Consider the following 19511-nt stretch of genomic DNA (forward strand, 5'->3'; position numbering starts at 1 on the left):
TTTGGAATGTGTAGCTCTCATGAAATCCAAAATGAGCCAATATTTGGCACATTTCAAAATGTATCACTTTCAACATTTGATATGTTATCTATATTCTATTGTGAATAAAATATAAGTTTATGAGATTTGTAAATTATTGCATTCCTTTTTTATTCACAATTTGTACAGTGTCCCAACTTTTTTGGAATCGGGTTTGTAAATAAAATACTTATCTTTATACTAGGGCTGCACGATTATGACAAAATCATAATTGTGGATCATTCCCTTGAAATTGTAATTGCGATTATAAATTATCACAATTTACATTAAATGATTATTTGAATAGCTATATACCATTGTTTGAAGCAACTTCAAGCCATATTTTCATATGAAAATAAACAAGCTGAAAACACTGTACTTGAAAAAACTTGTATTGCTTTTCTATAGCATTAAGCCTTAAATGCCAACTATACATTGGTTTGATTTCTATAAATAAAAAAGGTAAAAATGTGCATGGTATTATAATGTTATACTAAAACTAAAATTAAGACTATGGAGAAAAAAACCCCCAAAAAACCCTTAAAGTCCCCCTGTAGTCAATAATTGTATCCCTTAAAAATCTTTGATCACCAAAATGACATATTTAAACGTTTTTTCCTGTGAATTTTTTTATTAATGTCTTAAAATAGCTTGAATGTAACACTACACCCTTGGCTCATTGAATATGATAATTAGCCCCACCTCCATTCACTCACACAAGCTCAGACAAGATCCACTAGGTTCATCATAACATTGTAATATACATCATACACTGGCCATATTGCTAAATCTACCCGATTTTTCATATCAACAGAAAAATATAACGGAGATAACCTTCTTTTGAGACTCCCTTGCATGGTCAGTTGATGATCTGCTATAGTCCACCGGCATGTTGATGTGATTGGTTACAAGGTAGTTTGTGACGTAAGAAACACCTGCGATTTCAAACCGCGTTTTTTTTTTTTTTTGTAATTGCACCTTTGAATGATTACTTAATTGTGGCATCCGTAATTGTAATCACGATTAGAAATTTGATTAATTGTGCAGCCCTACTTTATATAATATGTACACATTAAAAAGAGTTTTTAAAAACATTTAATTGTATTGCTGTAGGTCCTGTGACGGACCGCCACTGCTGCCTCCTAAAGAGTACACAAGTCAGAAAAGAAGAAAAAACTTGTTAAGGCTGGTTTGAGTTCAGAATAATTTAGACAGAGCCGTGCTCTGTGTTTTTCATTGCGAACCATTTACTCAGACCATCAGGACTCATAATTCAGTCTGAGATTGCTGTTAATGGTACATATTTAGATGGAGAGAGAAAGCCAGCATGCGTCATAGTTGCTCTCCTGAGAGCATCTAAAATGGCAGGTCATATTAATTTATCATGGAAGCTTGTATTCATCTAAAGTAAATTGAATAAAGCAATTTTTTTGCATGTACCTAAGTTGTAAAAGTGGAACAGAACATTAGTAATTGCTGTTTTCTGCAAGTCAAAGCAGATTTGAGGCGGTGTGATATTGACCTGCTAATTGATGTCAAGTGTTGCATTGTTCAGCATTTGTTACAAGTAGTTAAGGATGCTGTAGATTCAAAGGCAGTATGGCAGTACAACAATCTCTTGCACAGGATTCAGACCAATTGCTGTTATAGAGAAATTGTCAGAACTGATTAGTCGAGCGAACAATCAGCCGGTGCTTTTTAAGCGACTGGTGACTTATTTGTGACCAATGTCTCCTTATGACCTCTGTGAAAACCTGAGTTTATGTAACACCACAGTGTCAAACTCCTATATTTGAAAAAAATGTTTGTCCATACAATGAAAGTCAATGGGGTCCAAAACAACCCTGAACTGACTTTTTACAAATACCTTATATGTTCCATAGATGAGAGAAAGCCATGCAAATCTGGAATGACGCAAGTGTGAGAAAATTATGACAATTTTCATTTACTATTCCTTTGCTAGCACATCATGTAGTAAAATTTAAAGTCAGGTCAGGCAGTTTAGAAGTCTATGGGTGTGGAGCATTAAAGCAGGGTGCCACATACACAGCTCAGATGAATTGGTAACCGCCTCAGGCTTCAGACAAAGACAGCTGAATCACAAGGGACCACACAGGAAGAGGGGAAATGTGCTGTCTTGTATCAATGCATCTGCTATTCCCAAACTGAAGTATGTGCACAATGGATGAATGACTGCAGCAAAGAATTCATATGAAAATTTTTACTTTACTGCGCAAATAAAAAATGATTTTGGTGACAATGCAAAAAATTATTATCCAGTATTTCACTGCAAATTGAACCCTACCAGTGTACAGCAGCAACCTCCCATACCATGAATCAATGCACTTCAAATATATACAACAAACATTTTAAATTAATACCCATTTCCCTGCTGGAAACTAATTTACATTCCTGTTCGCATCCATATATCTCAACCTTGTTAGAGACACACTCAATGCAGACAATAACAAAGAGTACAAGGCAGATCTCAGCATGGTTTTAAAAGCTTTGCAACATCCACCCTTTGAAAGCAGCTGTTGGTAAAGAACATGCCACAGCTGCTGTTGAATTTAACCTCCCTCCTCATGGAGCTTGTGATGTGCTCTCTGATGGTATTGATTCATACTCCCTGTGAACATCTAAGCAGCCGAAGAGGGACTCTAGAATGTTCAGTACACTGTTTTGGATGGAATCCACTTGTTCCGCTGGGCAATACTCATCCAAACTGGACCTGACAAGAAGAAATGGAAATTGAAGAAACATTTAAACCTTATTGTACATTACAACATGGAAATTAAATTATATTATATTATATTATATTATATTATATTATATTATATTATATTATATTATATTATATTATATTATATTATATACACATATATGCATTATATATGTAAGCAATAAGGTACTCGAGGCTGTGCTGACTTATTCACGATACAGCACTAGAATAGAGTACCTTATTGCTTTTATAAAATGGTTACCACACAATACAAATATTAAAGCCAAAAATATGTATCGATGCAACTTTCATGAAGTAAACTTTCTCTAAAAGCCTTCCTTCCGCCGGAAAATATAGTCCCTGACTGTGAACAGCAACAGAAGTTACATTTTCATGACAATAGATGGCAGCGAAGACTGTCTTTATGAGTGTGGCAGTCAGTAGCAAAGACTTTTACAGTGAAAAGACTGAACTGTTGTGAACACAGACCAAGATGCAACTGACAAATGTTTTGACTAGCGCCGTCAGTCACGGAAAAACCCCTTAACTGTTAAAAGGACAAGATAATACATCTGACATAAACAGATGTTTTATTATGAACATAGGACTGACCTGAAGGAAAATACTAAATCTGAATGCAGGTAATAAACTCGCTCACTTGATCCCTTTCTCTCCTACATAATACAGTAAGCTTCAATGAACAATTGAGAACAAACAGTTTACGTTGCTAAGGGTGTTGTGTAGTGATACACAGAACTGTTGGGTGAAGCAGTCAGCCGTGTTTTCTCGTGAATAAAACACAGCTATTGACCAATCAGAATCAATATGTTTTATACATATACACACAGGTCCTCTTGCATTGTGGTTAGGACCACCACTAGTGGCCACTCAAAAAATAACGAAATAAATAAAAAAATAAAAAATGGTGCATGTCGGCCATGGTGATGCACCATCAGTCAGAGAACTGGATATTAAGAGACTAAATAATGAAAAATATTCTCATGGACCATGAAGGGCTGAGCTCCCCCTGACGCACAGAGATAGGAGTGTGATTGATGAGTGTGATGTTGAGTCTATGCTCATTAAAAAACATGCTAACAGATCACTGAGACACAAGTCTCACATAACACCATCTGTCTCAACTGCACAGATACAAGCATCTGCTTTTGGGGCATCAACCAGCCAACACTCATTATATCATAAATTTCAATGCTAATTAATGCAGACTGAATAGAAAACAAGAAATATTATTTTCTGATGCTTCTCTGTGGGGGAAAAAACACACCAAATGTTGTTAACCATAGAGGATGTAACAAATCATAAGTGAAAGATTAAAGGACCCAATGTACTTTTCAAAAGGAGACACAGAACAGACATCCATGTACTCTAATGACTGATTTACCGTGATATAGTGACAATGGTGGGCTTGGGCAGAGCTTCCAGGAAGAGCTGCACGGCCGTGATCATTTGCTGGATCTCCTCCTCACTGCTGATGTGGTGAGGGAGTTCAGAGTAATCACAGGTCAGGCCTGCTTGATGTACCTAGACTCAACACCACAGGCACAAATATATCAGTGTGTGGCGCAGCACTACAAAGTAACCAATTGAAACAAATTTGTTATCCCCCATGTTCTGTTTGAAGACTCTCAATACATACTTTTCCAGACTCAAATTTCCAAACCTCTCTGAAGATTTTTCAGATCATATTTAACATAAATGGTCCATACAGCATTATTTTCAGCATTATATTTGGTATATAGTACAGCAATCTAAGAACATTTTATTTTTTCTGTTTTGGTTTTCTCTAAGTGATAAAAAAATTTTCACCTCTGACACATCATTTTGATACTGCAAGTGGTTTGATGATGCACAATCACCAAACAGCAAAGTTCAGTCCGATTTAGATGATCATTTTTTCCTTTATTTGTTGCTGGTTTGAATGGCACATGCACATTTGCTCAAAAGAGATATGCTTATGGCAAAGACAAACAGTTTTGCATAATAAAATTTTGTGCCTTGAATTCACTGAGTTCAACTAGTGTTTTACTAGTGTTCAACAATCACTAAACTTTTGCCATGAAAACACGCTGCTTGTATGATACATTTATAGAACTTATTTTTATATTTTAGAAAACTGAATAGGGGCAATATTCTGGAAACAAGAATATTTTTACTTGCTTTGTTTTTTTTTGTCCACACTTATCCAGACCTCGAATTTCTTCAAATCAAATTCCATAACTTTCCGTAGGAACCCTGCCAATAGCTTAAAAACATATTTAAAGGTGCCCTAGATTCAAAAATTGAATTTACCTCGGCATAGTTGAATAACAAGAGTTCAGTACATGGAAAAGACATACAGTGAGTTTCAAACTCCATTGTTTCCTCCTTATAATAAATTATATAAATCTAATTTGTTTAAAAGACCTCCGAAGAACAGGCGAATCTCAACATAACACCGACTGTTACGTAACAGTCGGGGTGTACGCCCCCAATATGTGCATATGCCAGCTCATGTTCAAAGCATTAGACAAGGGCAGGACGTCTGGATGTGCACAGCTGAATCATCAGACTAGGTAAGCAAGCAAGGAAAACAGCGAAAAATGGCAGATGGAGCAATAATAACTGACATGATTCATGATATCATGATATTTTTAGTGATATTTGTAAATTGTCTTTCTAAATGTTTCATTAGCATGTTGCTAATGTACTGTTAAATGTGGTTAAAGTTACCATCGTTTCTTACTGTATTCACGGAGAAAAGAGCCGTTGCTATTTTCATTTTTAAACACTTGCAGTCTGTATAATGCATAAACACAACTTCATTCTTTATAAATCTCTCCAACAGTGTAGCATTAGCCGTTAGCCACGGAGCAGAGCCTAAACATCAAAATAAACACTGTACTTACGCGATTAGACATGCTGCATGACAAACACTTTGTAAAGATCCATTTTGAGGGTTATATTAGCTGCTTGAACTTTTTTTATGTTGTTTAAGGCAAGTGCGAGCTCTTGGGGCGTGGAGCATGAGAATTAAAGGGCCACACACCCTGAATTGGCTCATTTCTAATTATGCCCCAAAATAGGCAGTTAAAAATTAATTAAAAAAAAATCTATGGGGTATTTTTAGCTGAAACTTCACAGACACATTCAGGGGACACCTTAGACTTATATTACATCTTTTAAAAAAAAGTTCTAGGGCACCTTTAACATTTACGTATCAGGTTGATAATTCATTATTTTTCCTCATCACTGCAAAACATTTTTTAATAAGTATTGGGTCTCATTTTTCATAAAAAAACAATATCTAAACATCTTTGAAACAAGATATACCTAAGATATATTTACTTGTTTTTACAAAGTATATCCTGAATTACATTTATTTTTCTTAATGTTTTAGAATAAACCGCACAAATGTTTTTTTCTTAGTATATTACTTAGCATTATGAAGTAGAACCCAGAAGTACTGCACAGTGTTTACAACGTCAACAGCGTAGGAGACTGACAGAGAAGAGAAGAAATTGTTGAATAAAGTGGTTATTTTTGTTTTGTTTTTGCGCACAAAAAGTATTCTCGTTGCTTCATAACATTAAGATTGAACCACTGCAGTCACGTGGACTATTTTAACAATGTCTTTACTACCTTTCTGGGCCTTGAAAGTGATAACTTTGCAGTCTATTAGGGCTGTTCAACGATAACCATGGTTATCGTGTACAAAATAAGAGTCTGTGTTTATGTAATATATGTGTGTTTGTTTTGTGTATAATTCTTATGTATATATAAATATACACACATACATGTATATATTTAAGAAAAATATCTTATATTTTTATACAAATATTTACATTTATATATAATTTAAATATATAAAATTATAAATATATTTATACATACATGCTTATATTTCTTAAATATATACATGTATGTGTGTGTATTTATATATACATAATAATTTTACAAAAAGCAAACAAACACACATATATTACGTAAACACAGACTCTTATTTTGTATACGATAACCACAGTTATCGTTGAACAGCCCTACAGTCTATCTAGGTCAGAAAGCTTTTGGATTTCATCCAAAATGTCTTAATTTGCGTTCCAAAGATGAACGAAGGTCTTACAGGTTTGGAACAATATGAGGGTGAGTAATAAATGACAGAAATTTCATTTTTTGGGTGAACTAATACTTTAAGCCATTTTTCTTGTGATATAAATTGACAAGGATGTTTTATAGATGTTTAGATGTATCTTCCACCAAAAATGTTACATTGTTCATGTTTGGGGTCTCATATGACTCAGACATGTTAAACATGAATAAATGAAATGAATTTTCGTGTTAAGATTTGCTGGCAAGTATTCACACAGCAGCAATACACTCTTGACATATGCTTATTTTTATTTATTTTTTGCATTGTTCAATTTCAAATTGACCCTAAGCAGAAACAACGTGACTAGAATGAATATGAGCCACATTTCTGAAAACTGCACACATACTCCACAGTAAAATAAGAGGGATTTCAGTTATGCCAGAGGAACTTATTAAAAGAATATAAAAGGTAAAATAAGAGGATACAAATTCTATTTTTCTACATACATCAGTGTAGTCTCTGAAAGCATAAAAATATTTGGGATATCTGGAATGACAGACATTTCAAACATGATTAAAACACACACACACACACACACACACACAACTTCACCATTTCATAGTCCGGTGACTGTGTTCGATTCTTAAGGCTGTGTACAAGTCTGACAAGAGATTTCATTCTGCAAAGAAAGAAAGCGGGGGAAAAAAAAAAATCAATGCATGAGGCTGTGTCATCTCCTGCTTGATCAAATGCATACCAACCATATACAGCAATCAATCAAGCCCAATGGTGCGCTGATATGGAGCTATAATCAAAAAACACAGAGCTTGTGGCTCTACAGTCTCAATGTCATCAATAACACATACCCTGGGTTTGCTGCTAAACGTTCAACAGTTTCCTGGCCATCATCCTCAACCAGGTCAGCAAATGCAGCCTCCAGGTCTTCGAGCTGGTGTGTGCGTCTCTCTACACAATCTAAAAGCTCCTCCTGAAAACCAACACATGGAACTGTAAAGACTGTTATTTGCCACCTTGGAAAATGTGCGTTCTTGAATGTACTGTATTCAGCATAATACACTGAGGTCCAAAAGCCTGAGACCACATATAGGATATCATTTATACCTGGAAATAAATAAAAAAGTTTTTATTTAATTTAAAACATGCATGAAAAAGAAATGTTTAAGATTGTACACTAATTCCATGCGACTAATAGAAAGTAAGTGTAACTGCATTACCGTTCAAAGGTTTTGGATCAGTACGATTTTTTTTTTTTTTTTTAAAGAAATGTAATACTTTTCTTTTCAGGAAGGACACACTAAATTGATCAAAAGTGACAGTAATGACATTTATAATGTTACAAAATATTTAATTCAAATAATAAAAAAAAAATACTCATCAAAGAATCCTGAAACAAACATATGAAGCAGCACAACTATTTTAAACACTGAAATATTTCTTGAGCAACAAATCAACATTTTAGAATGATTTCTGAAGGATCATTGTGACACTAAAGACTGCTAAAAATTCAGCTTTTCCATCAGAGGAATAAATTACATCTTAAAAGGTGCCATCGAACGTTTTTTTTTTTTTTACAAGATGTAATATAAGTCTAAGGTGTCCCCTGAATGTGTCTGTTAAGTTTCAACTCAAAATACCCCATAGAGTTTTTTAAATTCATTGTTTTAACTGCCTATTTTGAGGCATCATTAAATATGAGCCGATTTATGCTGTGCGGCCCCTTTAAATCTCGTGCTCCACGCCCACGGAGCTCGTGCTTGCCTTAAACAGTGCCTAAACAAAGTTTACACAGCTAATATAACCCTCAAATGGATCTTTACAAAGTGTTCATCATGCATGCGTCAGATTATGTGAGTATTGTATACTGTTATATTGTTTACATTTATTCTGAATGAGTTTGAGGCTATGCTCCGTGGCTAACGGCTAATGCTACACTGTTGGAGAGATTTATAAAAGAATGAAGTTGTGTTTATAAATTATACAGACTGCAAGTGTTTAATAATGAAAATAACGACGGCTCGTCTCCGTGAATACAGTAAGAAACTATGGTAACTTTAACCGCATTTAACAGTACATTAGCAACATGCTAACGAAACATTTAGAAAGACAGTTTACAAATATCACTAAAAATATCATGTAATCATGGATCATGTCAGTTCTTATTGCTCCATCTGCCATTTTTCGCTGTTGTTCTTGCTTACCTAATCTGATGATTCAGCTGTGCAGATCCAGACGTTAATACTGGCTGCCCTTGTCTAATGCCTTTCATAATGTTGGGATCATGGGCTGGCATATGCAAATATTGGGGCGTACACCCCGACTGTTACGTAACAGTCTGTGTTATGTTGAGATTCGCCTGTTCTTCGGAGGTCTTTTAAACAAATGAGATTTATATAAGAAGGGTGAAACAATGGAGTTTGAGACTCACTGTATGTCATTTCCATGTACTGAACTCTTGTTATTTAACTATGCCGAGATAAATTCAACTTTTCATTCAAGGGCACCTTTAAAATATTTGTGTTTTTACTGTATTTTTGATCAAATAAATGCAGCTTTGGTGAGCATACGAGACTTCTTTTATAAACATTTAAAAAATATGTTTGAATGGTAGTGTATTGTACATTTATGATTGTGACAACACTAAGTAATTTAAGTTTACCTCTGAAATCAACTTCTAACTCACATTGTCATGCTGGTAATAGAATTTGCAATTAAAATAGTTTTAAACTCGACAATTGCAAAACAGATGCAATTTTACAAGTATCTGCCAGCATTCAAACGTTCTACTAAGATGTCAACAATTCAAGCACAAATGATAAAACAGTTCTGAATGATTTTGATAAAAAGCTGTTTTAACAGCCAATATATACACAATTTTACTAGTGAGATTTAGCTTCACTCCCTGAATGTGTTTGTCTAGGAATGTCTATGAGTGAACAAACACCTCATGATTAGTTATGGTACATTTAACAAGGAATCTTCATTACCTCATTTGGATCCTGCTGTGGCCTGCTAAAGCTGTACAACTCTTGAAGAAGATCATACTCTTCCTGTAAGATGACAACAGTGGTAAAAACACATTGTATATAGATATAAATGATACTGACTCCAAATAAGTCATGAAGAAACCATTTCCATTTAAAAGACTATAACGATGTGTTTGCTTGATTCACTCCACCTGTGTATACATCTCCTTGAAAGGGTTCTTACAGGAGAAAAAATCCAAGTCAATGTCAAGTATGAAAGGGTCAGTTTGCTCTAGAACTGCTAAAAGCTTGTCTGTAATGTAGCTTGTTGACCCCTCATCAGCCTTCATGAGTGTGTCACTGGCGTTTCCTGATGCAGTGCTGCCCTCAAGCGGTTGGGAAGAGGAAGTGCACGGGGTGTCCCTTTTTAATTGCACATCACTGTCCTCCTTTATAGCTGCTTTGGGTATTTTAGCATCGCTTTGTCCATTTTTATGCTTCCTTTTCTGCAAAGTGTTGACAGGATCCACTCGAATGACATTTAAATGTAACTCTTTTGGGTTTTCCAGCTGATCCAGTGGAACGTAAAGAGCGTCACTCAAAAAGTAATCATCTGTGCTTGTCACCCTGCAAAGAGAAAGAGATTTCTTATGATTGTTTTTAAACATGATTCTAACAGCATGATTTTTCCTGACAGGGTGGAGGTCTCATTCTTATTAATAGTGAATGAACGTCTGCTGCCATCTCATGGCTACATGCTGATATGCTGCACCTGACCTGATGGTGGTCGTGGATGAATCTTTCCCCACACACATGGAGTGCTCTCCTTCTTTGATCTGCTGAGCCCAGTACGGATGCAACCAGACTACGTGGGATACGTGTCCAGCATAGACCATTGGCATAATCCAATTCTCAATGCTCAGCTCACTGCAAGAGCAAACAAAAACATGTCAACTCTTATATTCACCGTTGAAACTACTGTGAACAAATATCAGTGGTCTTTGGTCTCAACTGCATGAACTGCATTTTTAAAGTTTCTCTATTTCTGTTAAGCAGAGTAGTATTCATGTATTTTATTCATTTGTACAGGCATTTATGGTTGTTTCTTTAACAATATGCAAATGTAGCCCTGTAGACTACATTTAATAGAAGTTGTGGTTGTCTTTTCTTCCCTATTGTGATGTATGTGTGAAACAACTTCTCAAATAAGAGACAATGTAGGGCGGGACTTGATTTTGTCCATTGGGAATTGATTGGATTGTGGTTTGCTATTATTGTGATCTCATGTGATTGACAGGTTATGCCTCCCTCACACCAGTACACATCATCAAAGAAGAGAAGTCGATACAAGAGGGAGGGGTAGCTATTTTAATTAAAGGATCTTATTTTAATTAAAGGATCGGCACATGAATTTAAAATAAATAATTATAATGATGTGCGCACGGATAAATCACTTATAATAAATACTGTAATATTCCATAAAAGAATGAGAATTGTCAATTATGATTTCATGGTGACTTTAACAAACAAAGCCCAATAGAGGACCATACCGTTTCTGTACAGATTTGTCAACTTTGTAACAGGGTTATTATAGTTCACTCAAATTAAAATCATAAAACATTTTCATTACTTGAAATAAAATAAACGTTAAGTGAAATATAAAAAATGTAAGGCAACATTTCCCATAATAAAAACTATATAGACATAAAAAAACAGTTGAAGGTCAAAATTACAGTTTCATTGCAGCTTCAAAGCATTCTACATGATCCCAGACGAGAAATAAGAGTCTTATCTAGGGAAACCATTGCTCATTTTCTAAAAAAAAATAAATAAAAATTATATAAGTTTTAACAATAAATGCTCATCTTCTAGCTCTCTTCTTCTCTATTTGAATTCCGGCAGTGTAGACACTGCTAAGTGTATTACTGCCCTCCACTGGTCAAAGTTTGAACTAATTGTTATATACTTGCACTAGCATATTGTATATGACAATTTAGTCCAAACTTTGACCTGTGGAGGGCAGTAATACAGTTAGCAGTGTCTACACTGCCAGAATTTTAATAGAGAAGAAGAAGAAGAGAGCTACCCTGCGTTCCAATGTCCATACTATACATCCTAAATAGTATGTGAGATTAAAATAAGTGTGTCCCAAAGCATAGTATGTTGAAAAGAGTATGCCAAAAGTCCCAGGATGGTCTACTATTTCCGGTAGATTTTCGAAGTGTGGATCCGTGCACACTATAGAGGCTAATATTGCCCACAACCCATTGTGCGTTGGACGAGGATTCAGTTCAGAACTACAAACACGAGTAAAAAGTGTTAAAAAACTACAAAACATGGCGGATATACGCGATCGACGCTGATGCTGCGTTCCAATTCGCCTACCTATACTACGCCCTAAAAGTAGGTACTCTTTCTGTGAACAAAAAGTACTTACTTTTGAGTGTGTAGCAAAAGAGTAGACAAGATTTGGGACATACTAACACGTCATACAATCGCGTCTTTGCTCTCTGTCGCATCCAGTCACCGTAAACTGATCTGTCAATCATCTTACATCCTCCACATTTCATTTAGCTAATTTCCTACCGTATCAGAGAGAATTGCAGCACGTTGATCTGCAGTCGCGGGTCTTTCATGTGGAGAACTCTCCTCATATTAATGCATAATCATGCATTTAAAACTTAATGGCCAATCAGATCTATCTTTATAAAAGTCCACATTGGTATTTACAGATGAAAAATAACACGGGTAACATTAAATATATATTTTCTATCAGGTTAAACTGATTACTTCACTCAAATCTCTCAGCGTCGATCGCGCATATCCGCCATGTTTTGTAGTTTTTTAACACTTTTTACTCGTGTTTGTAGTTCTGAACTGAATCCTCGTCCAACGCGCGGTTGTGGGCAATATCAGCCTTTATAGTGTGCACGGATCCACACTTCGAAAATCTACCGGAAATAGTGGACCATCCGGGGACTTTTGGCATACTCTTTTCAACATACTATCCTTTAGGACACACTTATTTTAATCTCACATACTATTTAGGATGGATAGTATGGACATTGGAACGCAGGGTGAGAGATTTGAGTGACTAATAATCAGTTTAACCTGATAGAAAATATATATTTAATGTTACCCGTGTTATTTTTCATCTGCAAATACCAATGTGGACTTTTATAAACATCCGAATGGCCATTAACTTTTAAATGCATCATTATGCATTAATATGAGGAGAGTTCTCCACATGAAAGACCCGCGACTGTAGATCAACGTGCTGCATTTCTCTCCGATACGGTAGGAAATTAACTAAATGAAATGTGGAGGATGTAAGATGATTGACAGGCCAGTTTACGGTGACAGGATGCGACAGAGAGAAAAGACGCGATTGTATGACGTGTTAGTATGTCCCAAAGCTTGTCTACTCTTTTACTACACTCTCAAAAGTAAGTACTTTTTGTTCACAGAAAGAGTACATCCTTTTAGGGCGTAGTATAAGTAGGCGAATTGGAACGCAGCACTAGTTTTTTTTTTTTTTATAAGAAAATGAGCTATGGTTTCTCTAGATAAGACCCTTATTTCTCATTTGGGATCGTGTAGAATGCTTTGAAGCTACAATGAAACTTTAATTTAGACCTTCAACCGTTTGGGCCCCATTTAAGTGCACTATATGGAGAAAAATCCTGGAATGTTTTAATCAAAAACCTTAATTTCTTTTCGACTGAAGAAGGAAAGACATGAACATCTTGGATGACATGGGGGTGAGTAAATTATCAGGAAATTTTAATTTGAAATTGAACTAATCCTTTAACATTACAAAAACACAAAACAAAATTACCAAAAATAACTAAAATTAAAAGTATAAAAATAAAAACTAATTCAAAACATTAATGTTAACTACAATAGTGTGTAATACTAAAATAACACTGCTTTGCAATTTCTCTTAAAGTCTTCCTGAAATCAAAATGTAAAATTTTTAGCTTTTAGTATGAATATGTTAGCCTTAAGGTTATGAATAAGCTGGTGTGTCCCAAAACAGTTACAAAATTCACATTTAGGAGATATAAGCATTGAAAACTTACAGTCTCTCACTTCCGCTAAAATAGATCACGGATTTTCATGACATCACCGTGGACTTCAGCTTCTCATCAGATCTTCTGTCCAATCATATGCTCTCTAGAATCTAAAGCGTCCCGCCCCCTACATTATAAATAGACACTGAAGCAGAGGCTGAAATCAGTCACTTCTACACACGTTTAGAATTTCCTACAAAGTGAATGGCACATTATAGGGGATAGGGAACGATTAAATGCCTGTACACACCGGGACGAATATCGCGCGCGATTATCGCCGACGTTCAAAGGAACACTCCACTTTTTTTGAAAATAGGCTCATTTTCCAACTCCCCTAGAGTTAAACAGTTGAGTTTTACCGTTTTCTAATCCATTCAGCCGATCTCCGGTTCTGGCGGTACCACTTTTAGCATAGCTTAGCATAGTTCATTGACTCTGATTAGACCGTTAGCATCGCACTTAAAAATGACCAAAGACTTTTGATATTTTTCCTATTTAAAACTTGACTCTTCTGTAGTTAAATCGTGTACTAAGACCGACAGAAAATGAAAAGTTGCGATTTTCTAGGCTGATATGGCTAGGAACTATACTCTCATTCAGGCGTAATAATCAAGGAACTTTGCTGCCGTATCATGGCTGCAGCAGTGCAATGATATTACGCAGCGTCTCTCACATACGTCTCCATGGTTGCAAGGCACGTTCCCTGTGCAAGCAGGGGCTCACGGGCGCTGCGTAATATCATTGCACTTCTGCAGCCATGGAACCGCAGCAAAGTTCCTTGATTATTACGCCTGAATGAGAGTATAGTTCCTAGCCATATCAGCCTAGAAAATCACAACTTTTTATTTTCCGTCGGTCTTCGTACACGATTTAACTACAGAAGAGTCAAGTTTTAAATAGGAAAAATATCAAAACTCGTTGGTCATTTTTAAGCGCGATGCTAACGGTCTAATCAGATTCAATGAACTATGCTAAGCTATGCTAAAAGTGGTACCGCCAGAACCGGAGATCGGCTGAATGGATTAGAAAACAGTAAAACTCAACTGTTTAACTCTAGGGGAGTTGGAAAATGAGCCTATTTTCCAAAAAAGTGGAGTGTTCCTTTAACGCCTCGTGACTAAACAAAGGCTGCCAATGTGAGTGTGCACACCAGCGCGAAAAACAGCAGGCATAAAAGCGCTATTTTTTAAAAAAAAAATGCCTCGGGTTGTTTTTTTTTTTTGGTTTGACACGCCGTGATACAAACTGGCAGACCAATGAGATTGGCACTTTTGTTCACGTGCATGGAGCTGCTGAAATTACAGTAAAACATGACTTGGTGGCGCTCAAGCACAAAACGGTCTTGCCTAGCACACGTTGATACCAAGATGATGAAGAGGAAGTAAGTAGACGAGGAAGACCCCTACAAACTATCCCTGCGTCTCAAACAGCTCCCCAGCTTCCTAGGTCGTGTATCAGTATACCGTGTAAATGAATGTGGCCGACTCCCTGATCAGTGCCCTGACTAGTGAACTAGGGAGCTGATTGAGATGCTAGCTATGGGTGCTCTGCCAGTTCTTGGCCACACCAATAGATATATATTATTTCTGTGTTTTTATTGTTTTTTATTTTCCTTTTACATTCAAGAAATATAGTTGAGAATGTCTATTTCATAAATATGTTTATTTGCACTACTGTTCACTTGCACTTACTGTCATTGTGACTTATTTGCACTACCGTTTCTGACTACCATCTCTCATATGTCATATATATGCCATTTTATATCTGCATTTTTATCTTCTTTAACTTTATTAATATCATAAATATGTTTATTTGCACTACCGTTAAGCACAAGCGCCACATACTGTCAGGGAGTGAATTTGCACATTCACTCTGCGCATCGACAGTGAAAATGGCTTGGGTATGAATACAAAAAAAACGTCTTGAAAAACACTGTCGATAAGCACGTGCGATATTCGTCCCGGTGTGTACAGGCCTTAAGACAGTGTTGCACGTTAGTGTCACGCGAATCGCAGCGCACACAGTCTGCTCCGGTCCAGAGACATGACCACAAAATGGATTTGACCCATTTGAATTCTGCACAGAATGCTACAGTATATTTTAAAGCGAGATGGAGGAGATTAGGAGGAGAAACGGTTAGAGATTCAAAGGAAACTGAGGCTTTACTGAGCTCAATGGCTCTGGCCGAGTTGTGATATAAACAAAACACTATTTAAAAAAAGGGAGGAGCTGTTCGATATGTCCCGCCCTGTCTTCATGTTTCAGTTCAAATTACGTCAACACATTGAATAATGCTGCGCGTTCCAAGGCACTTCATTGGGCCTTTAAGGTCATGACCATTTCCACCACATCTCAAATGATGTATTGTGTTTAATAGCATTCTCTGGTGAAAATTACATTTTAAATGTTTTTGGAATAAAATGGATGACTTCTTACTCCTCTTAAAGCTAACTGCTTAGCTTGCATGTTATGTATCATAGTAAAAATAATTATATATCTTCACTTTTTTGGATAATTTGACAAAAGTAACATGATTGGAGATGAAAAAAAAAAAAAAATATTAAAAAGTAATAATATATATTGGTATAATATATTATAAAAATAATTTAATATAAATTAACTTATATATATATATATATATATGTGTGTGTGTGTGTACTTGACTTTTGCATTGTCAATATAAGATCTTGATATATGTTGTGATGTTATTTTTTTTTTTGTAAAGTCTACTCCAGCACATCCCAAAGACTTTCAATGAATTTAAGGTCTGGAGGTGCATGTGATTCTTCATGCATTTGGCTGATGAATCTTGGCTTTGTCATCCTCGAATATGGCCATAATTATATATATATATATATATATATATATATATATATATATATATATATATATATATATATATATATATATATAAACCATTTTTTATCATAGTTTTAAAATGGATTTTTCAAGTTTCTGAATCTGGGACAAGGGTAAAACAATAAAATCTGTACATAAAAGGTATTTGACAGAAAAAAAGTAGCAATGATAAATCATGATCTCAGTACAATATTTCCAAGATTAATGTAAAAAAAAAATATATATATATATCGGTTTTAATTAAAAACAAAACCCCTCGGATCTATAAAAGAGTCCAAAGTTGATGAAAGCCCTTATAAACTGACCTGAGCAGAGTCTCTTTGTCATACACCGTATCAGCAGGCATATTCACAGGAATGAGGAGATCAGGATGGGAGTCCAAATGGACCATTTTTATGTCCTTCATAGGAATATGTTTAGAGCCGATGGCACGATAAACGTGTTGCACAACCTAGAGCAGATGGAAATGACATTCGAATAACTATTTATAATTGCTTTACATGTTTAGGAGGTGATCTATCATTCAAAACATGTATCATTTTCTTTTATTGTTTTTATCTGCCATTATTCAGTTGGAGTTAGACTTAAAGCCCTAAATTGACTGAAATTATGTCCTGTCTACCTCATGATGATCCTCTACAATCCACACGGGCAGTTTAGGATACACGCGTTTCTGAGGAGTTGTCTTCATTTTTTACAAAAGTGGTTATTAATTCCTGTCTTGCTTCAAAACTACAACAGCATTTGAAAGATTTATTTAGACTTATGATATGCCGCTATGAGTGTTGCACTGTGCGTCTTTGTTTTTCGACCGGGTGGAAACAAGCGAGACTTAAACAAGTTTTGAATTCCTAATGTAAATATATTTTTAAATGAATGTTTCTGATTTTAATGGGCGGCGATAAAATGGCAAACATGTGTACCAAAGAAGATAGAAAGTTACACGGGTAAGGAACAGCGTGGGCTTTAATCCCCATACTGTAGTAAATGCGCAATATTGTCTAGTGGCAGCTACTTCAGTTTGTTTCAGTTTTTTTATTATTGAAATATTTTTAAATAATAGCTTATTTTCCCCCGTAATGATGAAATCCACACAGTTTTATGAGCTGAAGCCTATTAGGCTCCATATATACACCTTATAATGGCAAAAAACAGAATCATTTCTTTCAAAGTAAATCACTTTTCATTTACTTCACAGTAATGGATGCCGAGGATAAAAGGAATGGTTTATTCAAGGCATTAACCCAAGCATATAGGGAAAAAACTGTATTTTTCAGTTTACAACAGCTTGTGAAAAAGTGATTTTATTGAAGGCATTAACCCAAGCATACAGCAATTTCACTGTTAGGAAAAAATAGTATTTTTTAGATGTGCAACAGCTTGTCACTGAGGCAGTACCCTGAAATGCTACTAATATGTATGCATACTAATATTATGCACCCATTTGGAAGCCCTAGTGACAAGCTATTTTACCCCTTAAGGTTTTTTTTTGTTTTGCTCTGACAATACTGTATATTCAGTAGTCCGTGTTAAAGCATCCTTTGAGATGAATGCCTTACTCAATGTAAATCATTTTTTTAAATATTATGTAGTTAGGCTTAGCCATGTATTTTACAAATGGAGGAGATTTAGCACTATTCATAAGTGTGGTTGTCGAATAAAACTATGCCAACAGGTCTTCAGGAGTTCATGAAAACTCAAGTGTAGCAGCTTTAAGGATCTGCAGACAACTCTTATATAGTCTCTGTCAGTTATATCAATATTGCATAGCAAACTGGCTGTCCATGAGCTGAAGTTTAACAGTTATGAAATGTATAGTGCCTTCAGGAAGTATTCACTTCACTCCCTTAAATTTTTATATATTGTTCTCAAAATTTTGAACCCCTCATGTGTTTTTTGCTCTTGAATAACACAATAATTCAACATTTAGGCTATAAACCCAAAACACTTACAATTCATATTTAACCTTGAGCATCTCAGTCAAGGAAGTCAAAGCAAGTCTTCGCAAATCCCATTGTACTGTACAATTTCTCTTTTAGTGCCTTTGAAGTCACAGCAGTCACAGTTGATTAATGTAAGAAATAATGAAGTACAATAAATAATTAACATGAATGTGCAGAATGCATGGAATAAAGTTAACAAAGGGCCGTGGAAAATATAAATATGCAAATAGTTTTGATTAGAGTATGCCAAATTGAGGCTGTTCAATGCAAGTCCGTTGAATGCAGACTGCAAATCACCTTGACTCAGGTTCTATTTCATCAGATTCCAGTTTTATTACAAGAGTTTCAGGTTTTGTTTTAGCCTGCTGCGCAACAAAACCCCATCTATAACGCAACAAAACCTGACCTTTCCTTCTGAATAGAAAGCACACTTCTATCTAGTATATACATGTAGATTAACTTTCAAGAGAACAAAATGTAATAATTCTATTATATATTTGCTTTTAATAACATTTTACCTTAATTTTGACTATGAGAATTCATAATAATATTTAGTTAAGGAAAGCAGTTAACGTCTTTGGAGCCAGTATGGACCCAATTAGGCAATTTCCAAACCAGAAAAGGTGTTGAGAGGTACATACAAGAGAGAAAGATAACCAATAGGACAACAACAGTCACAATTACATCATTTCAATGGACCCATCATTCTCATGGCTTCTAGCAGACTGCAGGCATGACTTATGCTTTTCTCAGTGGCCGGTGTTGTAGCTCATCTGCTGGTTGCTTGTGTTAATGGCTTTCTTGTCCAGTTGCTTATTTTCCACA

The 19511-nt window shown here is 35.5% G+C and overlaps 1 protein-coding gene across 1 annotated transcript; it reads right to left on the bottom strand.

Moving 5' to 3' along the window:
- Positions 1-644: 644 nt before the first annotated feature.
- Positions 645-17539, bottom strand: c16h5orf22 (chromosome 16 C5orf22 homolog). Its single transcript, XM_067363809.1, has 9 exons — positions 17366-17539; positions 17049-17194; positions 10589-10738; positions 10024-10438; positions 9833-9895; positions 7694-7815; positions 7440-7506; positions 4143-4282; positions 645-2749 (listed from the first exon to the last, which is right to left on the bottom strand). Exons 1-9 carry the CDS (start codon positions 17432-17434, stop codon positions 2602-2604), a joined length of 1320 nt encoding a protein of 439 aa, XP_067219910.1. The 5' UTR covers positions 17435-17539; the 3' UTR covers positions 645-2601.
- Between the last annotated feature and the right edge of the window lie 1972 nt (positions 17540-19511).

This window comes from Chanodichthys erythropterus, chromosome 16, assembly GCF_024489055.1.
Source record: "Chanodichthys erythropterus isolate Z2021 chromosome 16, ASM2448905v1, whole genome shotgun sequence".
Taxonomy (NCBI): Eukaryota; Metazoa; Chordata; class Actinopteri; order Cypriniformes; family Xenocyprididae; genus Chanodichthys; species Chanodichthys erythropterus.